Source organism: Ostrinia furnacalis, unplaced genomic scaffold, assembly GCF_004193835.3.
Source record: "Ostrinia furnacalis isolate ACB-3 unplaced genomic scaffold, ASM419383v2 OfSCF0396, whole genome shotgun sequence".
Taxonomy (NCBI): domain Eukaryota; kingdom Metazoa; phylum Arthropoda; class Insecta; order Lepidoptera; family Crambidae; genus Ostrinia; species Ostrinia furnacalis.
The window spans coordinates 92,078-115,933 of record NW_021130635.1 but is presented as its reverse complement, the minus strand read 5'-3'; the positions used below and the strand labels follow the sequence as shown (position 1 = coordinate 115,933).

At 42.1% G+C, this 23,856-nt stretch overlaps 3 protein-coding genes across 4 annotated transcripts; 2 read left to right on the top strand and 1 right to left on the bottom strand.

Moving 5' to 3' along the window:
* Nucleotides 1-1,423: 1,423 nt before the first annotated feature.
* LOC114363085 (uncharacterized protein CG5098) lies at nucleotides 1,424-17,082 on the bottom strand. Its single transcript, XM_028318710.1, has 10 exons — nucleotides 16,463-17,082; nucleotides 13,834-13,968; nucleotides 10,604-10,704; nucleotides 9,994-10,076; nucleotides 8,379-8,534; nucleotides 6,557-6,693; nucleotides 4,875-5,676; nucleotides 3,972-4,141; nucleotides 2,857-3,134; nucleotides 1,424-1,736 (listed from the first exon to the last, which is right to left on the bottom strand). The coding sequence occupies exons 1-10, from the start codon at nucleotides 16,532-16,534 to the stop codon at nucleotides 1,424-1,426; spliced, it is 2,247 nt and encodes a 748-aa protein (XP_028174511.1). The 5' UTR covers nucleotides 16,535-17,082.
* Nucleotides 17,083-17,345: 263 nt separating this feature from the next.
* On the top strand, nucleotides 17,346-20,068 carry B9d1 (B9 domain-containing protein 1). The gene is made up of 3 exons (XM_028318628.1): nucleotides 17,346-17,653; nucleotides 17,929-18,156; nucleotides 19,867-20,068. The coding sequence occupies exons 1-3, from the start codon at nucleotides 17,404-17,406 to the stop codon at nucleotides 19,980-19,982; spliced, it is 594 nt and encodes a 197-aa protein (XP_028174429.1). The 5' UTR covers nucleotides 17,346-17,403; the 3' UTR covers nucleotides 19,983-20,068.
* Nucleotides 20,069-22,179: 2,111 nt separating this feature from the next.
* On the top strand, nucleotides 22,180-23,225 carry LOC114363003 (uncharacterized). 2 transcript variants are annotated; one of them, XM_028318596.1, is made up of 3 exons: nucleotides 22,180-22,419; nucleotides 22,665-22,761; nucleotides 22,858-23,225. In XM_028318596.1, exons 1-3 carry the CDS (start codon nucleotides 22,397-22,399, stop codon nucleotides 23,080-23,082), a joined length of 345 nt encoding a protein of 114 aa, XP_028174397.1. In that variant the 5' UTR covers nucleotides 22,180-22,396; the 3' UTR covers nucleotides 23,083-23,225. The 2 variants fall into 2 exon arrangements, 1 of the variants encoding a protein (XP_028174397.1); XR_003656747.1 differs by lacking the exon at nucleotides 22,180-22,419 and having other exon boundaries at nucleotides 22,426-22,761; nucleotides 22,862-23,225.
* The last annotated feature ends 631 nt before the right edge of the window (nucleotides 23,226-23,856 follow it).

The window sequence follows — 23,856 nt, the reverse complement described above, 5'->3', positions numbered from 1 at the left end:
AATTATGTCATAATTTAGATCAATCCACTTCATTAGATAAAAAACTAAAAAGGAGTAAATAACTATGACTAAAAACAAAGTCATAATTTAGATCACTCCAAACCTGAAAAAAATGCTTCGATAGTCAAGATCAAAGGTCTTTCTAGATCATAAGTTAATTAAATCCCTCATTTTACAATCACTGGGAAATTTCGGGAGACAAACAGTGTTTTGGTTTGGACAAAATCTCAATGTTTCCCTGACTTTCCAGGTGACCCCTCTATTTCACTGACTTTCCCTGACTGCTATGAGCTTCCCTGACTTTTCCCTGACTTTCCCTGACTTTCCAGAATGTGGACACCCTGTTTATTTATTATGCAAATATCTTCAAGTTTTCGAACGGATTTGTGCCACGGAAGTTCATAATCGCGTACCGTACGCTACAAAATACTGTATTTCATTTAACCGATGTCAGATCACGCTAGTCCCGCGGAGAGACTGCTATTTACAACATATAACTATATTTACACCGAGCTAGAGTCCGTGCCTCGAACTAAGCTAACTATTTAACATTATCATACTGTCTTTCAATAGACATTTTACATTTACGAAGGTCTTTTTGTGCCTTGAAGATAAACATGATTTATCAGAGTATAGAAGACACATTTACAGAATTAAAAGTTTTTTTTAATAAATATAACACTCTTTAAGAATTGTTACTCCAGGATCAACCATGGATGTAATAAATCTTAGGTTTCAGTATTTTTTTGTAAGAACTAAGTTTTTTTTACATTTTTGTGTTGAAACCTTACAACTAAAATAATATAGGCACAAAAAGACCACACTAGTTCCTGAACATTCTACTGAAAAGATGGTTTGATCACTTTAGTGTACTCTGACACTTAGCATATCTGCCCTACAATGTGATTTTTCCGTTTCTTACAATTATCATTTTGATATCTTCTACATATAAAATCTTGAATACATTGTAGATTTTATACATAGCAGATATCGTTAAGGGTTTGGTGTCTAACCAGGATGTACAAACATACTCGAACGGGCACAAGCCCCAGTTTTTGACAGATTATCAAGTGTTAATCAGCCGGTCAGATCCTGTACTTAATTTATTCATTAGTAGAATCACTGGAATCCAAAATTATAGAAAGAAGACAACCAACGACGAAGAGATATGACTGGCTGGAAAATTCGATAATCAATCGACAAACTGGGGGGTACAAACATGGGTTTCCATATCCCCATTAAATTCATTCGGTCTCAGTAACGACTTGACATTCATATGAGTTACCGACCACCATCACATATCAAGTCCAACAACCATTTCTAGAATCTCAAAATTATGAGTTTCGAAGCCACCATTTAGTTACGCGTATCAGATACTCGAGTCACTCGTCACAGTCACTGCACTGACATAATTGTCACCGCACTATTGTTCGGCCGCGTGTCGCGGGCAGAGCGCTTGGAAGGCGTCCTCGTCTAGTTGCCAGCGGGCAGGGCCGGCGCAAGGGAGGTGCACGCGGGCGCGGCACAGACGGGCGCGGCAGGCGAGCGCGGCGCCGGGGCGCGCGCAGGGCCCGCAGCGGGCGGCGCGCGCGCCCCACACGGCTGGGGCCAGTCCCCACACGCGCGCGCCCGCCGCCACGACTCCCGGGGCCCACACGCCGCACGCCGCGTGCAGCCACACCTCGCTCGTGCCCGCGCCGGTCGTGTAACGCCGCCGCGTCGCTTCGTCCAGCGCTCTGTTAAAGAGAGCCAGACGTTTTACATACGCTACGCTACTATAAACTTTGCTACTTTTATCAAGAAAGTTTAATTCCAAACAAAAGTATCATAGAACGCACTGTCACGTGATATCCAACGTGCTAGCAGCGGCATGGTGGCATCATATCGCATCCCAGCATGCGCCATCGACGAATTTTAAATTAATTGTACAATCTCACCTGTATTCCTCGCAGTCTGTCTCCACAGTATACGGCCCAAATAAATCCCCCAGTCCGGCTGCATGAGGGCCCCGTTCACAGCACACGCAGAGCCATGTGACATCTGGCGTCGTGGCATCATACCGCAGCCCTAGCGCGCTAGAATTTATCTAGAATATTGCTCTAAATTGAATATTCCAACTCACCTGTACTCCTCGCAGTCCGTCTCCACAGTATACGGCCCAAATAAATCCCCCAGTCCGGCTGCGTGAGGGCCCCGTTCACAAAACACGCACAGCCATGTGACGTCTGGCGTGGTGGCATCATATCGCATCCTCAGCATGCGCCATCGACGAAAATATTGTTTTAAATTAATTGTACAATCTCACCTGTATTCCTCGCAGTCTGTCTCCACAGTATACGGCCCAAATAAATCCCCCAGTCCAGCTGCATGTGGGCCTCTTTCACAGAACACGCACAGCCATGTGACGTCTGGCGTCGTGGCATCATACCGCAGCCCTAGCGCGCTAGAATTTATCTAGAATATTGCTCTAAATTGAATATTCCAACTCACCTATATTCCTCGCAGTCTGTCTCCACCGTATACGGTCCAAATAGGTCCCCCAAGCCTGCCGCGTGAGGGCCCCGTTCACAGAACACGCAGAGCCATGTGACATCTGGCGTCGTGGCATCATACCGCAGCCCTAGCGCGCTAGAATTTATCTAGAATATTGCTCTAAATTGAATATTCCAACTCACCTATATTCCTCGCAGTCTGTCTCCACAGTATACGGCCCGAATAAATCCCCCAGTCCGGCTGCGTGAGGGCCCCGTTCACAGAACACGCAGAGCCATGTGACGTCTGGCGTGGTGGCATCATATCGCAGCCCCACCATACTAGCATATCTTCGAAAATATTGTACTAAGTATATCAACTCACCTATATTCCTCGCAGTCTGTCTCCACAGTATACGGCCCGAATAAATCCCCCAAGCCTGCTGCGTGAGGGCCCCGTTCACAGAACACGCAGAGCCACGTAACATCCGGTGTAGTGGCATCATATCGCAGCCCCAACGTGCTAGCGTGAAGGCCCCGCGCTCGCAGTCCGTTGCGGAATTCTTCGCCGCCCTTGCGCCGGCCCAGTGACGCTTCTTCCTCTTCGCCCGTTGACGCGTTGATCACGCTTACGGATAAGGGAGAGTCGCGCGGGCCGCGGATCTGGAGATGAATTTGATAAGTAGTTAATATTGGTGTGTGAATAACTAAAGATATGGGCTTTTCAGCGTGTATCAGTCCGTAAATATGACTTTTTTGTCAGCCAAATCTGGGCGTAGCCTTTTTGATAAACAAAAACCGTATTTACAAAAAATAGTGTCTGAGCTGGAGACTGCTTTTAACAGAAAACTTTCAATCGCACTAAATTAAATGCTGACGGACACCTCGAGCAGTTAGCAGCTGGACCGCTCTTATCAACAGTCGCAGTCATAGTCAACAGCTAATTAAAATTTTTCAATCACAAGGTCTTCCTTAGTGCCAACCGTGGTAGGGCAAGCTATTTGGAACGGGTATAAGTGCCCTGGAAAGGGCCCAAGTACTGAATAAAAAACTAATGCGGTTTCTCACCATCAATCCCTAATTTTAAAGTGACACCTATGAAAACAAAATGCATGTTGCATAGGGGTCACATAAAATTGAAGGGATTGATGGTGAAAACGGGCATCTGTCTCTTAGCCTAAGAAAGAACTCATGGTGCGAGTTTCACCCGCGCCCGCGGCGGTTGCGGGCCCGCAGCTTCTGTAGAATGCAGATACTTATGTAAAAACTAATGCACATCTCACGACGCGGTTTGCGCCCGCAGCGTGCGCGGTTGTATGCGGGTCCCGCAGTACCGGCGGGCGACTAGTAGAATCGCGCGGGCCGCGGCAACCGCAGCCTCGGCGGTTTTCGCCCGCGCGAAAACTGCCCGATCGGCGGGCGACCATTTTGTACCAGTGACTTAGCGCGCGGAGCGATTTTCACCCGCGCCGTGGGTTCTTAGCCTCATCCTGCTCTTACCTGTATGTAGGGCCCGCGGGAGCGACCCGAGCTGGCGTTGGATCCGGAGTCGTAGGCGTCCTTGTTGTTGTCCTTCTTCTTGCCGGCCTCCTTCTTGCGTGCGGCTTTGCGTCGGAAACCGCCCTCGTCGGTGGACATTCGGCTGGCGCGCCGGGACGCTTTGCGCTCGCCTGTGGAACGAAGGTATTTGTTTTTGAAAATACCGCGCAGGTATAACCAAGGAATGCCCAAGGATAGTTGCGTTATAAATACTGCGTAGGTATAACCAAAGAAAGTCCAAGGATAGTTGCGTTATAAATACTGCGCAGGTATGACCAAAGAAAGTCCAAGGATAGTTGCGTTATAAATACTGCGCAGGTATGACCAAGGAAAGTCCAAGGATAGTTGCGGCTGAGTAGATTAGAACCCACTCTTGGTTATTAGAAGGGGCTGCTAAGGGAGAAATAAAAATTGCATGTCACATGTAACAAGATATGTAACCAAATCATTTTGTTTCAATAATGCTGTTTATAATCATATGCTAAAATACATTTTAGGGATATTTTAAGATCCCTTTTCCATCTTAAAAACTTGCTGAGAATATAAGAGACTGCTTTACAAAGGTTAGCATTAGATTTGACTCATGATTATATATTATCCTGCTTTCGCCTCCGAGATTTATTTTACCGTGTAGTACCCCTGTACGACAAGCCAATCCGCACACAATATTCAGCGCAGTAGTAGTAAAAAACAAAAGAGCGGGCAACCCCACCCCTACCACGCTGTGGGCTCGGTGTCCGAGCGGTCTCATTTAAATCTCTTCGGCGAAAACAGGATAATTCAGATCGAACTTCACTTGGTAAGTTCGTTTGATCATCTAATTTTTATTGATAATTCGATTGCAGTAAAAACTAAAAATTTTACCTTTGGTGGGCGCGGATTTTCTCCGCTTCTTCGCCTTAGCCGTCTGCGGCTTGCCGTCATCTGCCTTGTCCGCCGACGGCTCCTCGATGCCCGCAAACATTTTCTCCAGCTGGTTTTCCACTTCCACGAAGCTGGCAGCCGTGGGCTCCGCAGTAGGCGCATCAGGCTCCGGTTCGGCTGGCTTGGCCTCTGATGGAGACTCCACTGGGACGTTTGCAGATTCCGAATTGGAGGTCCGAGCGTTCCGACGCCGCGGTGCAGCCGCCGCTTCGACCGGCGGCGCTTCGGGAGGCTTTTCCTCGATCTGCGGCGGCGACTGCCGAATCTCCGGCTCCGGTTTCGGTTCCGGGCTCGCTAAGACGCTTTTCAGGTTGTCGACCGTCACCGGCGGCTCGGTTGACACGACCGGTGGGATGACTGGGTCGTCGGGCGGCCGGTCGGTGGACGCGATCATGGCGGCGATGTCGTCGATGGTTTCCGCGGAGCCTGATCTGGTTTTTCTCCGGGCGGGGGGCCGGGCTGGTTGTTGCGGCGGGGGCGGCGGGGAGGGGGGTCTCTCGGGGCCGTTCGTTTTGATTTCGCCGTTCTCGGTCGGTTTCGGGGGTTCGGGGGGACGAGGGGGTTCAACGGCTGGAGGGGGGGCGGGTAGGGAGGGGGGTTCGGGGGTGGGGGTGGGCGGGGCGAGGCGCGGGGGCGGCGGGGAGGGCGCAGCGGGCGCGGGGGCGGCTGGGACGCGTATCGTCCGCTCCGGCTTTCGTTTCCTCTTTGAGCCGGGCGGCGCGCCGCATGAGTCTGCCGAATCCTGTAACGGAGAGATGGCTGTATTAGTAGATGTACAGACATGAGTGGAAACGGTCAAGAATGTACAGTAAGAAATATTGGAGCCGTTGCAGGATCAAATTCTCCAATCATCAGCGTCATTACTTACCAGAAGCTTGCAGCGGCTGAGACAGGCTTCTCACTTTATTACTCACATAGGCCTAATCAAGAGGCTAAGTGCGATAAAATAAAGTGCTAAACTAAAATAAGGATGACGTTCCTAAAAGATTGATTCAAGGGTGACGTTTTTCTTAAAAAAATCGTTGTGTGGCGTTACACTATGCCTAAACTGCATCACCGCGGTCATTGACCTCGTTGGAGGAGAGCGGGGAATGCGGTGACTGTGCGACGGGCGCCCGCAGTGAGTGTGCGAGCGTAGCAACATAATTACGCGCGAGCGATAAGGATGGGTAGCTTGGGGTCATTGGACAAAATTCTATTCTATGGCGCGCGCTGTGACGAGGCTAGCGTACTACCCTCGCGGTCACTGACCTCGTTGGAGGAGGGCGGGGAGTGCGGCGACTGTGTGACGGGCGCCCGCAGTGAGCGTGCGAGCGCAACAGCAACATAATTACGCGCGAGCGATAAGGATGGGTAGCTTGGGGTCGTTGGACAAAATTCTATTCTATGGCGCGTGCTGTGACGAGGCTAGCGTACTACCCTCGCTGCGTCACTGACCTCGTTGGAGGAGGGCGGGGAGTGCGGGAAAGCGGGCGCGAGCCGCTCCAGCAGCGCGTCTATAGTCTGGTCGCGACCGTGCGACGGGCGCCCGCAGTGAGTGTGCGCGCGCAATAGGGCTTGGGGTCATTGGACAAAATTCTACGTGCTCGGAGACCGGGCTTTACCCTCGCTGCGTCACTGACCTCGTTGGAGGAGGGCGGGGAGGGCGTGGGCGCGGCGCGCGGGTGCACGATGACGGAGTGCGGGGAGGCGGGCGCGGGCGCGAGCCGCTCCAGCAGCGCGTCTACCCGCGCGTGCCCGTGGCGCGGTGCTGCGCGTGCTGTCAAACAAAACATTCCATTTTTGACATGTTGTATTGACAATTTGCTCAAAAACCGCTCTGAGATTTGCTATGTATTTCAGCCCCCCTAGACAAAACGCACTTTTTGATCGAATCGAAAATCGAATCCGTCAAAACTCCATACAAAAAAGGGGCTTTTCGACCACTTTTCGACTGGTTTGCGATTATAATTTGCACTTTGTCTAGACCCACAGGATGCTTCTGGAATCACTCAATTTGTCGACTTAGAATGCGTGCCACGAAGTCTTATCGTCTCTAGACAACAACTACATGTCTATCATCTTGTCTAAAATTGAATAGGTTAACGTTACCAAGTCAGCTTAAATGTGCTTGTTGTCTGGCATTTAGGCGCATAATGTCAAATCCATAAAAATCTTATTAATTTATGAATCTTGAATTTTATTATGGGCGGAGCCGCGAAAGAAGTCTAAGCCCTCTAGCTCAGACAATAATTCGCAGTTCCGTCTCAAAAACTTTGGGAGGACACGACGGACAACGTCAGGTTTTAGTGAGTAGGCCCTGCCCTGCCCATCTGGCAGGGAGAGCCTCACAATTTCAACGACTATAGTGCGACGGGATTCAAATAGCGATCGACTGACAAAGCGGCAGTCTGATGCTAATGCTGTACTATAGAGCCGTAAACTTACTAATCAGCTGCAAATGAACAAAACATCATCACAGTTGTGACCTCACGCTGCATATTTTTTTAATTTTTTTTAATTATTAATTTGGACCACAAACAGATTCACAATATGTATTCTTAAAAGCTAGTTTTATGGATAGTGCTTATCATGAATCCAACAACGCTGGTCACAATTTAAGATTACAAATGTTTAATGGGGCGGAGCCTGTCTAGGCATCCGGCGCATACTCTAGTTCTACTCGTTCCTGCAAAACTCCAATCTTCCACTGATTCCAATCTGACAATGAGTTCATCAGGCTGACACCATCTGCAAACTTCACTTCAAACCTCCAGTGATCTATCATCACTACACCCAACTGACCTATGAGACTGTTGATAGTGGGCGTGTCTAGTATTGCCCACTCTTCGGCTGTCACCATCTGTAAAGCTATAAGGCCGCTTTCACATTAGGGCGTGAGAAGCGCGACAGCAGCGCGGCAGCGGCGTTTTTATAATGTGAAGGCATGCATCCGCTGTCATATAGTATGAAATTATCGGCAGCGCGTCTGTCGCGCGTTTGTCGCGCTGCTAAATCGCCTAAATGTGAAAGACTGTTGATAGTGGGCGTATCTATTTTATTTCCCATTCTTCGGCTGTCATCTGTAAACCTATAACCCCACTGACCTATGAGACTGTTGATAGTGGGCGTGTCTATTATTGCCCACTCTTCGGATGTCACCATTTGTAAAGCTAAAAAGCCGCTTCCACATTAGGGCATGAGAAGCGCGACAGCAGCATTTTTATAATGTGAAGGCATGCATCCGCTGTCACATAGTATGAAATTTTCGGCAGCGCGTCTGTCGCGCTGCTAAATCGCCCACATGTGAAAGACTGTTGATAGTGGGCGTGTCTATTATTATTATTTCCCACTCTTCAGCTGTCATTTGTAACTCCACTGACCTATAAGACTGTTGATAGTGGGCGTATCTATTTTATTACCCACTTTTCGGCTGTCATGTGTAAAGCTATAAACCCCACTGACCTATGAGACTGTTGATGGTGGGCGCGTCCCGTACAGACAGCGCGGGCGAGGCTGGATGTGGCGCGGGCGAGCCGTTGGCTGCGCGCGCGCCTGCCAATGACAAGTCCACACCCACGCGAGCGTATGCCAGCAGATCCTCGGGCCGGACTAGCTTGTCTGCGAAGTAATGTAGCGTTTTTTTATCCCTTTAACCACGAGTGGTAAGCGAAATATGCTTGTGTTAAGGTGAGTATAGACTAGAGCAGGGTTGGCGAACCAATGGCACGCGTGCCAATGATGGCACGCGACATAATATTTTGGGCACGCCACCAATCACAAATTCAGTAATTCAATAGTAAATAATGTGTTTTGATTATGAGCTATCGTATTTGCCGTCATCAGTTAGTGCCACTGTAGAGTAAGGTCGTGCCACTCACCAGTGGTGCCACTTGATAGCATTAGGTGTTAATTTAATGGCACGTGTCTATGACTACTTCAAATTTTTTTTTAAATAGTGGCACGTTCAATCTTAAAGGTTCGCCATCCCTGGACTAGAGCATTTCTATGTAATATAACGTTCTTGCGAATGGTACAATACAGGTAAAATGTAAGAAGTTTGGTTCGTGAAAGGGTGATACTGATACTAGAACATTTTCATAGAGCGGCTCGTTGTTCTGATACAAGTAAATGCTCTAGCTAGTCTATACTCACCTTTACGCGTGGGTTCACCAGAATAGTCTAGCGGCGCTAGTTCCTCAATGTAGTGCTAGGCCCGGGTCCATCAAGGCGGATCAGAGAAATGTTTTGAATAACCAATCAGATTTCATTCTCCAATCCAAATTCCGCTTTGGTGGAAACAGGGCCTTATGATATCCTGGGTATTCATGCTGCACTAAGTGTTGGTCTAATTCAAGCTTGGTTTAATTTTTATTAGCCAATGAGGGCTACAGTTTTTGTACCTAACGACATGTTTGTATATTATAGTCTACAGAGGTGTCATTGACATTGCTTTACAATGGCGCTAATTGATGAGCACTCAAACAAAAAATAACATAGGAACATTCTGACTTTAAGAACCTCAGAGAGTTGAAAATTATATTTTATTCCATGTATTGCCAACACTGCCAATTGGTTCAAAAAAGAAAATTATACATCTATGTATAAATCCGTTTCAACGAATTAATGCATGAAAACAAAAATGTTACTTCGTAGAATAATTAGATTACATTAGAATTTGGTTTAAGTTTAATATCATTACTTTAAGTATTGATTTAAGAAGCATTCGACAAGTTTTAAGTTCCGCTTGGAATTATTATTAAATCATTATTTGCACCTAATGAATATTCACGTTTTGGTACACAAAGAATGGCGTTAATACTGTATTGAATCTAACATTCTATTTTTGTAACGGAGTTTTAGCAACGTGACTATATTAATGACAACTCATACGTCGGTGTGCATGAACCACAACGAACGAACAAATTTTTTAAATGAAATATTTGCATAACATTTGTATAGCGTGCGCGAGGTTTCCTACGGAGTGCATACAAAAACACGCGATCCTCTAAACATTCCTTAGCATATAAACCCTAAATGGTAAGTGTCCAATGAATAAGTAGGTAAAACAGTAACTTACCTCTGCCAGGCCCCAAGTGTGGGTAGAGCTCGGGCTGTGGCATGGACGCTCCGGATTTGACATCGCCCGGCGAAGGGGTGTGTCTAAAATAAACATATTTTCTTAAATTCTAACTCTATACGGCAGGTCGTAGAACGCGATTCAGTCGAGGGCACATTGAAATCAGCAATAGTATTAATTTGATCGTAATTGTTAGAGAAAAATGTGAATTCGTGCTTCAGAGTTCAGAGGGCACGTTAAGCCATGGACTCCGATTATGAAACTTCTGAGTCATATCAGACGCCTATAGCGTATCTTAGGGTGGATTGCACCATCTTACTTTGACAGTAACTATGACGATAACCGGTGCTTTTTGTATGGAGTTTGACAGATTTTTGACGTTTGTCAAAGTTAAAGTAAGATGGTGGAACCAAGCCTTAAAGTCTGACCATCTATCTCAATCAGGGTTGTGACCTTGTTACCTCAGTTGAACCGACCCAACAGAAGAAAATAAACTTTTAACTAGAACAAAACCCATTCCATCATACATCAATAATGGTGGCAATGTTTTAGTGAGAAATAACATTTTTATGGCAAAATTTATAATATTATTGTAAAAATATTGTCTCACCTCATCAAGTGTTTATCCGGCGGGGTCGGCGTGTGCCGGTACAATTCCGGCGGGGTGGCGGTGTGCCGGAACACCGAGTTGCCGCCGGCATTTTTCATCGCCTGCAACGTTGCAAACATCTCCTACATCCAATCAAGATTGCACTAGTTAAACTTATGTTAGTGTAGCAACAAAATAAAATGGCAATGGGTAAAATAATGTTTACGTAAGGTGTTCATTATTGTTGGAAATCTGATAATGATGATGAAAAATAAGTAGCATTAGTAAAGTTATAATAGGAAATGCAAGGTTTTTTTATTTCTCACATTTCAGTAGCTTTGGTATTATCAAATCAATTAGTGCTTGTCTTTCACAAAAATTTCAAAAGACACCTAAGATATAAACGTTAGAGATCTCATGACGTCATGGTCATGTTAGAACGACACGCAGAGTCTCATACAAGTTACTATGGGAGGGTGACATTTGACGTCACGCTCAGTCATTTCCATACAAAGTTTAAACACATGTAACTTTTTTGTTTCCAGTCCGATTTCACTAGTTTTTCAGAAATTTTATCATTTAACTAAAGTGTTTATTAATTTTTAAAATCGATGCATATTCCCCTATTAATTTCTTGTACAGTATAGGAATTTTTGTTGTAATGTAACACTTATTACAAGCATATTAGATTCCAAATTGTTTAGCTTTTTATGCTGTCATTTGTACATTCGTTAGCATTCAGAATCAATAAAACACCAGCTGGTGTCTTTCACATAATCCTTGCGTGCGTCAACAGTCAACACGAAGGCAAAGTCAATAAATTATAGAATTAGAAAAGTGCATCAGGTCACCCACTTTGAATACCGATTCGGCGCAACAAGTGTTCTGAGACCAGATAAACTTTCGTCTCCTTCGAAAATCACGTCCAACTCTGAGGTATACTCGATGTGCGATGTACTCGTCACCTGTTGCACCAATTTTAGTTGGGGAGCAGCAAAATTAAGGGAGAGTTAACCCTTTATGGGGTGGGCACAACAGGTTCGTGCTGCAAATCTAGATACAAAGCTGCAATATTACTTCGGTATTCGTACTGCCTTAAAGGTTGACACCTGACAGCAGTGAAGTGAATTTGAGGATTACATATCTTTTAGCCTAGGCGCAGACCACAGACTTTTAGTTGGCCGATAGTTGGGCTCAATTCTAATTTATATGAAGAATCGGCCGATACCAAATCGGTACTCACTTATGCATATTGGCCTTAACAATTTTCCAAGACAAATACAGGAAGCGATATCGAATAAGTATCTTTTAAAATAGAGTAGTTGCGCTCTAGTACGCATGTGAACCAATATCTTAGGACAACGGATGCACATATCCTTGAATTATAGATTCTATCAATAAATGACGATTATGAAGTCATTATTTACATAGATTGTGTGTATTAAATAGAAACCATACAAAAGAACACATGTAATAAAAGTTATGAAGTGTACTTTGCACTTTAGTGTGCTGCCAAGGAAAAATAAGTTGTGATAGGTTTCCGAAATACATGTAATGTCATGATTTGACTAACTAACTGCGGTTAAGCAAATATAGCATTAATTACAATCACTATAATGTTTCATTCCAGACGGCGGCTCATGTGGTTATTTAGAATCAGCCCAAATAATTTTGTAAACCATCTTTATTATTACTCGTGATATGACTAGCTGAAATAGGATTCTAGTCTGGAAAAAGGAAATAAGAAGAATCTTTGTCTACTAAATAGTTAATGACTCTCTGAACTAAACAGTTCCTGAGATCGCTTACCATGTGGGCGGGGCAAATGTTGATGATCACGTGTCTCGAAGATTTTTCAGTATTGTGAAAAAATAATTACGCATATTTCAGTGTTTAAATGACGTATGTTAATGTTATACCTACACAAATGTGCTATGCTCAAAGTTTATCTACATGATCGGATAGAAATGAAGAGATCCATAGGAGAACCAAAGTAACCGACATAGCCAGGAGAATAGCCAAATTTAAGTGGCAGTGGCCGGGGCATAGATCACCTAAAACTGACGATCGTTAAGGCAGAAAAGTTTTTGGGTGGCGACCACACATCGGAAGATCTAGCAAGTTTATTAAAGTATTTCATGGATTTTAGTGATGATATAAAATGAATATAAGTGATAGTGAAAGCAGTTTTATATTTTAACGAGCTTTTCACCTTAGTCCTAAGTTGTACACTAAATACTTAAAACAGCCATCCCATGATCCCAGTTCAGTGGTTAGAAAGTTGCAGGACCTGAAAGTCTTGGGTTACATTCACAGCTTAGTTAGGATGAGCTTGATCAACTTGCTTGCCAATCGATGGAAGGTATTGAGGAGCTAGGTAAGTCCATTACATACTTATGATCAGTTCAGTCCAACTAATAATAGTTGAATCTATTTGTTTCAACCAAACTAAGTATGTTTATCCCGTCGTCTAGTACCCATAGTACAAGCTTTGCTTAGTTTGGGACTAGAGGCGCAGTGTAAAATGTCCAAGGATTTATTTATTTTATTTTATTTATTTATTTAAACTCCATCCACTGCTGGACAAAGACCTCCTCCACGGATTTCGACGTCTTTTCAATTTCCACGGAAATCCGCTTCCACGGATTTCCACGTCTTTGATGTCCACGTCCAATTAGTTGACAACCACAAGGTGGACCGACGACCTAATAAAGGTAGCAGGAAGACGCTGGATGCAGGCAGCTACCAACCGGGCGATATGGAGATCATTGGGGAAGGCCTATGTTCAGCAGTGGACGTCCTGTGGCTGAAATGATGAGGCAGGGACTATTCCCACCTCTCGTTCCCACCGCTGCAACTGTGTGTAGCCAGGATCTACACCAATAAAAACCCAACCAGTGAAGGTCAAGTTTGTCCCGTTGGAAAGTTAAACTGTCATTGGACCCGCAACGTTGAAATGAGGCAGTTGTTATAGTCTGGTCCGTGAGCAAGTAGAATTTTGTCCAATGACCCCAAGCTACCCATCCTTATCGCTCGCGCGTAATTATGTTGCTATCGCGCTCGCACACTCACTGCGGGTGCCAGTCGCACAGTCGCAACAGCAATATAATTACGCGCGAGCGATAAGGATGGGTAGTTAGGGGTCATTGGACAAAATTCTACGTGCTCACGGACCGGAGTGTGGGATTGAAAGAAAGAAAGAAAGATACATTTATTACATGATTGGGATTGGGAGCGGAGGTGTCACTTACCTGCAGAGGGTCTGGGGGCGAAGGCGCCGGCACGTGGTAGAGGTGCGGCGGCGGCGTCGGCGTGTGCCACGTGACGCCGCGTTCGGCAGCCATGTGCACCTGGGGCGCGCGCGCCAGGAAGTTTGCCACCTGTAACTGATGGTTTCGTTGACTTTCAATATGTGAAAACGGTACAAATTGCTTTATGTGATACTAAGGATAATGCAATAAATAATTTGAACTTGAATTTAAGGATTTAAGTTATGAGGATTGAGTAAAGCCACTAGAGTCTAAAGCCCGGTCTGTGAGCACGTATAATTCTGTCCAATGACCCCAAGCTACCCATCCTTATCGCTTGCGCGTAATTATATTGCTGTCGCGACAGTGCAACGGGCGCCCGCAGTGAGTGTGCGAGCGCAACAGCAACATAATTAGAAAGAAAGATAAGGATGGGTAGCTTGGGGTCATTGGACAAAATTCTACGTGGTCGCAGACCAGACTATAGTTAGACACATATCTCAACACATACTAGACTAGCGATCTCAGTAAGTGCCTGAGGTAGGCGAGTGGCACGGCAGGGGTGACATTGATATTATGACGTGACAGAGCATACAAATCTGAAGTCTTGCTGACATTTCACTGTCACAAAAACACCCTTCCGTGAAGCTTCTATGCCTCAGGCACTCAGTCAAGCGCTTTATTTGGGGTCTGTTCTTATTTTTTTTTTTAATCATTACAAGGCAGGTATTTGACCACAATCGCACCTGTTCAACCTATTTGTTTATCTGGTAAACATTAATTGTGTTTATCTAACTGAATCAGGCCTCTCTTTCCAGGCAGGCAGTCTGGGCACATGCCCAGTGCCCTGGGACACTAAGCGATAAACGGGGCTCCGTCAGCTATCAAGAAATTTAAATTTTTAAACATCTTGTGAACAATACTAACAGTTATACATTTATTGTGTTTGCAAAGAAATATACTGTAATTGCTGATTAGGTAGGTACAGTCAGCGTCAAATAGTTTGTGACTACCAAAATATCCAAAAGTTCACAACACGTCTTCGTTACAATCGTACATTCCGATTGTGTTGTCAACTTTTTGGCCACTTTGGGTGTCACAAATTATTTGACCATGACTGTACATGATACATTACACTGTATTTTTTAAAGGATAAGGAACCTTATTTCTTAATTGCTCAGGCTGTGATCTTAATCACTTTAAAGTACATCCATTTCTGACAACATACTGTGTTACTGTCTGTAACATTGATAATGATAGGTGCAGAGTTAAACAATAAGGTCCCAGGACACCACCCATTTTGGTTCATTCAAACAATTACTTTATTGTTGTTTAAATGATATTTTTCTGTCTACATTAATTTGCATACAATATGCTTGTTTGTGTTCATATTTTTTACAGTTGAAATTAATTTCCGCTTTTAATTGAAAAACTTTTTCATTTATTTTCCATCTTGAGGAAAAACTTTAAACAAAAAGTTTTTCCTCAAGATGGAAAATAAAGAACTTGAAACAAATAGTTTATTGTATGACAGTGTAAGTATAATCACTTTCCAGGAAAGTTACCGAACACATTTTAAAAGAGATCTTCTATGATGTTAATATAACCTAATCTAATGATAAAATTGCTACATTAAGGCTGAGTTTCACCACCTTACTTTAACCATATATTTCCAAAATACTGAACTGTCCTATCCATGACATTGACAGCGGGGCGCCACCGTCAATACCGGATCGCTGGTTCTGATTTTTTACATATTGGAAACCATATACTTGAACGATGGTAGCGCCCCCCTGTCATTGAGTTTGGTGGGACAGTTCAGCGTGGGTCATCTATAGCTGGTGTTTTTCGTAGGAAGTTTGACAGACTTTTGACATTTGTTAAAGTTAAGGCGATGCAACCAAGCCTTATAAATTACATGCACAACACAAAACATGCACAATGAAACAAAATTATTTTTTCACAAAAGGCTGACAATATAGTCATGCATACCAATGTGTATTTTTTCCGATGTTTTATATTATGAAATCTTGAAGTGGTACTTTTCCACAAATCAACTCCATTTATGTTATCATGACTTTATATAGCCAATAATACCCAATTTAGTTGGAATAATAATCTTATCTCTCATAGAAGTGGGTTTCACTAATTAGGTACATTTCACAAACAATTATATTGCTCAATTAATATTTTTGCTATGCCTATTTATGTTACCTAGTTTACCTAAAACTCAGAACAAAACCAATCCATGTCATCATAGATAAACAACCTTGAAGCTCCACTGACTTACACTTTGGTTCAATGCAAAACATAAATCTTGTTATTTCTGATTTGTGTACTATTTATAACTTTTAATTTTCTAATCTGAACATGAGAACTATGCAACTGTGTTGTTACACTTTGATTACTTGTCAGTGCAAACAGCTGATTTGCTTGCATCACACACACATACAAAGGTGCAACTGGCAAAATGTGCACAAAGAAATGTTTGTGTGCCTAAACTACATTTTAACATCTGGACTATACTACTTTCATGCAAGCATTGTTATTTAGCACTGAAGATGTCTGTATGCTAGGTTGTTGGCAAATAGAGTAAGTAAAGCGTGAATGAGAATGGAATAATATGCACCACCTGCAGAGGGCTCCAACCGGGGCCCAACTGCGACTGTCGGCCGTTCGGGTTGTGCTGCGACCCGCCGGACATCGTGCGCGGCTCCTCGCGGCACTGTTTACAACACGTACTCAACACTAATCAGACAACAAACACTCTCTCAGTCCACCATAATGATGCCGGCAACTTTGAAGCCTTCGCCCGCGTAACTGCGCTCCCTTACGACGTGTACAGAAACTTCCGAAACGTTTTCATGTGCGCACATTAAATTTTCTGATAACCACTGCATCCCATGAATAGTTCACACAGAGAACTCCACTCTCTCACAATGTATGACCACTTATTTCAAAGAAATCTAGATTTATTTCGTGCATGGTAAGGTGTTCTCGAATCTGATGCTCACTTCGCGTGACATTTTGAACGCATCTACGTTTCGAAAATAATCACTTTTGGAGTCGATAATCTCTTGGTAACGTCTTGTTAGATGATGCGCACCATACCTTTATAATTAAAATGTTATATTTCGTCGTAAAGTATCACAAAAAATCAAAAATTCGTCAAAGTATTGAATAAAATCGCCTTCAACAATGGTGGCCGATGGGGATTTTTGAAAGCACATGCAGTGCCATCTTGTGACATTTTTTGGAAGCGGGTCGGTAAAACAGCATAACGGAAGTAGGTACGTTTTAATTTGTCTATGGAAAGTAAAAACCGAAAAATAATAACATTTATAAATTCTAGTAAATAAAGTAAATAAAATTCTAAAAAAAATAGTAAATCTCCTGCAACTGTTTACCAATTTTATCAACGAGTGATTTATTTTCAGTACAAGTTCCGGTTTTGAAAAAAAGGTTTTTGAAAAATGGCAACATTTTGTAACCATGGCAACGTTTGTTTTGTTTTTGTTGTGTAATTTCCAGCAGTTTACGAACAAGTTGAAAAGTAAAAGTTTCACTGATTCAATGAAAGAGAATGGTATTACAAAGTTTCTTGTGTCATTCAGTGGTCAGATAGAATACGTTGTGTTCCCAGCGGGAGTTTTTGACGAGCAATTGTATGTGCATTATGAGGTGGTTTGGGGACCCGATTGGGACCCTGTTTCGGGGCTGGCTAGTGGAACAAGTCAGATGGCCTGCCCTGGAAGCGATCCTGAGAAGGTAGTCTTCAACATGCCGATTGAATTAGTCTTCAGCAGCACGAATGTATTTGGTTGTGAGTGGTTTTGTATGAGTCATTCGTCATTCCTAATTCAATACTCCAAGTCAATTTATTTATCCTTATATAAGTAGGTACCCTCGTGATAACTGTTTTGTGTTTGGCCTGAAGATCTATAACAACTTTGGATTTGAACAAACAGTACCTGAATAAATGACTATGACAAGACTATGACTATGACCTAGTTAATTCTATTCTGTGCGCGAATTGTTAATACGCTCCAAGCAACTGCAGAATATGACGCGCATTTCCCTATAATTTTTATTACCCAGGGCCACAGCTAGTCATCACAGTTAGGGCGCAGAACGCGATTAGCGGGGACTCCCTCCACGGGTACGCTTTGGTCCTGATGCCACCGACCGCCGGCGCCAGGGCTGCCACAGCGCCACTGCTTCGCCCGCGCGCCGCCACCGTGTTGGGCGAGTGGCTATCGTGGATGACGGGGCGGCGCCCTGAGCTGACTGACCCGAAGATGTTGGCGGGAGGAAAGGAGAACTATTGTAAGACTTAGGCACAGAACAGACGGTGAAACGCAACTGCAACGAAACTGCAACTGCTAGTTACTTTTGAGTTGTACTAAGTTTCTGCTATAGCGTCCGTTGAGAGACCACACATGACGCGACCAGTTTGAAACTTTCAGTTTCAGTTTCATTCATCAGAATCATCAAAAAGTTGCAGTTTCGTTGCAGTTGCGTTTCACCGTCTGTTCTGGGCCTCACAGAAAATCCATGTCTAATTCCTAATAATAATAAGTTTGCAAGAGCAAACTTTATTTTTTGAAATGAAAAATGTTTCGTCTATAGCTCTTAAAATTTTTCTTTAGTAAAAGTTGCTTTGCAAGGTTATCAAAACATTTTCAATTATCTTAGATGCACTAAGTTTAAAAAAAAAATTACTTTTTCAGTAACGCTAACGCATTAGATTTTCATAGAGAGATGTAAAAATAAGTTGGTGCTTATGAAGCCACTACAAACAACTTAATTGTAGCTACATTATTTCAAGTAAAGACTAAGTAAAAAACATGAATGAAGGTCACAATATAAACTCTAATTATTTAGATAGGGATCCTGCTGTGCTAGAAACCAGTGTAGGTATATTTTTTGTTGCCAATCACAATAAATACTTTTGCAACTTAATAACCATCGTATTCAAGATTAATTTCAATCCAATTGGAACTAGTTATTATGTATTACTAGCTTTCCGCCCGCGGCTTCGCCCGCGTGGAATTTTGTCTGTCACAGAAAAACTTTATCGCGCGCGTCCCTGATTCAAAAACCGGGATAAAAACTATCCTATGTTCTTTCCCGGGACTCAAACTATCTCTATGCCAAATTTCATCAAAATCGGTTGCGAGGGAAAGCGTAACAGACAGACAGACAGACAGACAGACAGACAGACAGACAGACAGAGTTACTTTCGCATTTATAATATTAGTTGGGATAATCCGCTTACTACTTTGCGTAACGCGTGAACTAGTTGCGTCGCATAAATTAGACTAGTCGATAAGTTATCAATAGCAGTTATGAATCACGGTGAAATGAATGAAGATGGTGGCGTGCTCGTAATTGCTCCTAAACGTGTCAATGCCCAGTTCTAGGTCGGCTTTTGGTCTAGATAGCAGACTTACGCATTTACGTGGTAAACCCAACAATGTTTGCACGAAACTTATTTCTTCGTATTTTTTACGAATCCAGAATAAAACCCGTATTCATAAACGATGCTTGCATAAGTGAAGCAGCAAATCGAACGCACAGCGTGGAATAGAGCTCTGTGATTGGTTCGTGTGTTACCCTGTGCGTCCACGCGCACTGTGAGACCTCTTTGTGAATACGGGCGTAAGCAGATACCGTAAACCTTATTTTTTATTGACATATAGATCTTTATTGCCAAAATATTTTAATTGAAATGTAAATTACAATAGTTCGACGACACTATGGCGAAAGTCCGGGTTCGATGCCCGATCGGGTCAATAAAAATGTTTTTCAAACTATCATCATCTGATCATCATCATTTCATTATCATTAACATCATAATTTCAGCTCCACAGGACGGCTGCTACTAAAAATAAGTAGGTAATGAACGCTCCCAATGATTTCCAGGTTGGCCGGTTTTCTAATTACTTTTTCCTCCAAATATTCTTTTTTTTGTTTAATTTAATTTGATTTATGGTTTCTAAATTCTTGTTTTTTAACGGTTTCTATTTGTTCCAGTGCTGCGCACAGAATCCTATGGCAGTGTGATGGTGACTCTCTCAATGGTTTCCAAGGACCTGCGGAAACTCGGCTACGACAACCAACCGGTGTGCAGTGCAATTAACGAAACATAACGAAGATAATTATAATGTAAAAAAATAGTAGCCATCAGCCTCCATGCTGGAAGTTAGGCCTCTGTCAGTGCGCTACTAATTACTTACTTAAAAAACTCTTCTTCTTCTAATCTAGGCGCCGACCACCGATTTTAGTTGGCTGATAGTTGGGTCGGGCTATTAATCAGTATGGAGATGTATGAAAGTGCGCACATTAGGTACACCGATTAAATAAAATATCCTTGGACATTTGACACTGCGCCGCTAGTCCCAAACTAAGCAAAGCTTGTACTATGGGTACTAGACAACGGATATAAACATACTTAAATACTTTTTTTTTGTAAATACATACATATTATACATAGAAAACACCCAGACCCGTCACAGAAATGAAAATTCATCATTTCAATTTCTGCCCGGCCGGGAATCGAACCCGGGACCTCTCGGCATAGTAGTTTGTCCTGAACCACTACACCAAACGGCCGACGATGATTGATTGATATAAATTGAATCGGGCCCAACTACCGGCAGAGTAAAAGTTGGTGGTCTGCGCCTAGGCTTATAGTCTAGTCAGCTTAAGTTGTCCAGCCCCGTATGTAATTGCTGTGAATCTTTGCTGCTCTTCCCAAGGTGTGGTACTCACACTAGGTTTCGTATTACGATAACTGACGGTCAAAACTTATTTCAATCTAATTTGAAAATTATAAATAGTAACTTGAAAAAATCGAACTGCCTAAGGCGGGAATTGAACCCACGACCTTCCGATTGCCGGGCGACTGCTCTTCATTTAACTTAGTTTGAGATGCGACTTAAAATTGAATAATTATTTCAATCTAAATCTTGTTTTATCCCGTGATTTGTCTGAATATTAAAATGTAACTTATCGAAAGCCTCATCGAATTGAATTTTGAGCGTCGTTCTAATAACAGAGAACTCGTCAGTAACAATACAAAAAACAAGACTCGCCTATGGAGGTTGTGGTTTATAACAAAAAGTTTCATAATGGGTATAATTCGTGGTTTCAAAGGCGATTTTGTGCAATAATCGACCCTGCCCATTTGAGATTCGGTTTGGTTTATGGACGATAAGTTATTAAAAAATAAATATAACATTAATAAGGTAACATTGACGAAGGTATGTTTTGAATACGAGTGCAAAAGGGATCAGAATAAAATACCTAACAAATTAGTATTTTTCAAAATAATAACGACTCCATATTTTATTATTCAGAATTTTGGATTCTGACGTTAATATATTCTTTTAATGCATATATTATGCTAAAGGTAAAGTTAAGATTGTTTATTTGTAAGGTTTAATACTTGAATAAAATATATTCTGTAATTTATTTTTGTTTTTAATTTTGACCCAAGTTAATGCCCTATATCAAAGACACCAACGCGTTAGAAGATTTAAAAATGTTTTTTTTATTTGGTTTTGGTTTAAAGCAACGATTGTTTTGGTTTAGGATTCAAAATAACGATTGTACAAAATATATTACATTAATTTGTTTGGTATCGTACCTATTTGGAATATTAACTCTCAAACTTTGTTATTTATAGCTATTTAATTGTGTAATTAAGCGATTAAAATATAATTGCTGATCTTGACCTCTTTGAGGAAAATGCTTTCATTTAAGTTTGTCAGAAAATATAGTCTTTTCTCAATTAAATACTAAACTCGTACTAAGAGGGATAGAATACCTAGCGATTTTGATGTGTTTGTGTATAATTATTTCACAGAAACCAGTACATATCCACTTACTTATTTGCATAAGGTTAACTGAACTAGGTACTTGATAATGTGCTTAATTAAATTAACTACTGCATCATGGTCCCTAAAAAATAATCTCCGGGATTTCCTTGACCTTGTGTTTCTAGGGTTGTTAAAGTTTTTTTATTTTAATTTCGAATAAAATCGGCAAGGCGTGATTTTGGCCAGTGTTGGACTGGCTAATAGTGGAGGGGGGCATATTATTTATTTGGCTGTAGACACGTAGGAAAATTATTCATTTAAGTACAGAGTAAAACTCATTTATTTTTGCAATAGCCTAGGCTTTTAAAAAGCACTTTTACACGTCCCAGTATTAACCCTACCACTGCTTCAGGACAATAAATGGATCAGTGCAGTGAAGTAGCAGCGCAAGAAACTAACACCCGTATTCACAAACGATACTTACCTATGCAAAGCAGCAACGCTATGCGAAATGAGACATTTTCTCAATGCGTTCCATATGACAAGCCTTTCAATTCATAAAAAATACTTAAACGACCCTTGACTATGCAAAAACAGAGTGTTGAATAGAGTTCTGTGATTGGTTCGCTTATGTTACGCACTTCACTCCGCTAACTGACATGACATTCCTGTCATTCAAACGGTGCAACGGTTTATAAGTGTCGTTATTTTGTGGATTTGTGAATTAAATAATATAAATAAATATGGATAAAACTACAACTATCAGGTTAGTATGAATATTTCGATTAATAATAATAGTGAAAATCATGTTTCAATCATTATTTTTCAGATAAAAAAGCTGCCGTTTTCTTCTTCCGAAAGAGAGCTGCTGATTGTAGCTTAATAAGAGAAAGGCCTATTATTGAAGACAAGCATATTATTATCCTCTCTAAAATATCGAGTTGACGAAGCAGGCCTGGGAAACTCTAACAGTGGCTTACAATTCTCAACCATATTTTATGTTTCACAAAGGCTCACACATCAACTGAAAAGCTGCTGGAATAATTTAAAGACCCAAAGAATGAAAGAACTTTCTCAGGAATCAATCAAACGTTCTCAACACCCACTAGTAAGTAATGTTTTTAAAATATATAGTACGTAGATTTATGAGGAATAACTAAGCAGAATATACTCAAAGGAATTAAATTCATAATTTGCTTTTCAGGTAGGTATCAAGAAATTAAGATTAGTAGTAGCAAGAATGAAGATTAAGACAGAAACAAGAATCAAACGCACCACATTGAATAATATACAACAAGACCAGGCTTTGCACGAGTTGGGGCTACAAAGAGAAAAAATATTGATAGAAAGAGAAAACAATTTGTTAGAACATGAAAAAAAGCTTTATGATTTACAAATACATAAAATTAAATTAGACATTGAAGATTGATGAAAATAAAACTTTATTAAAAATTTTATGTTTTATTTGCCACTAGCAACTGATACATTATGTAGGTGGCACTGGAAGGCCTCCTCGCAGTTAATTTCCTCAGGTCTTCTTTTATCAGTGGTAAAAGTATGAAAAGTACCCCATCATTGAAAAACCTAAACTAAATTCGTCTGAATTGTAATAATCAAAGGGGTTTTGGGAATCCCGTATCACTTTTCTGGTACTTATTCTACTTTGCTCATTGATATAATTATCAAATTCTTCTTCACTACTGTAATCCATTGTAAGATAATAAATCGCATACAACCATAAATAAAGCAAACAAACCTCAAAAACGAGAATAACCTAAAAATTTTGACGTAAATAGACACTATGCGTTGCGTAATACAGCTCCCTGGCTACCTTAGCTTTGCGTTCATTCTAAGGGACGCATAGTGCTTGTCACCACTGAAGTATCGTCTATGAATAGGTTTTTGGGACCCTGTGCATCCACGCGCACTATGAGGCCTCAAAGTAATGTTTGTGAATACGGGTGTCAGTCACTTGTCAGCCTCCTTTCAAGGGTTTACAGTCTTTAAAATATACATGTAGTACGAGAGTAATGAAATGGTGTAGAGTCACGCGGGCCCTTCATGCGCAGGACAGTGCATGTGTAGATTTCAGAGGTATTGAGCAGCACACTCACGATTCACCCCTTTCTATGGGACAGAAACAACATGTTAGTCATTCTTTAAAAGATAGTGCCACTCGACAACAGCACAGTAATAAAATGGT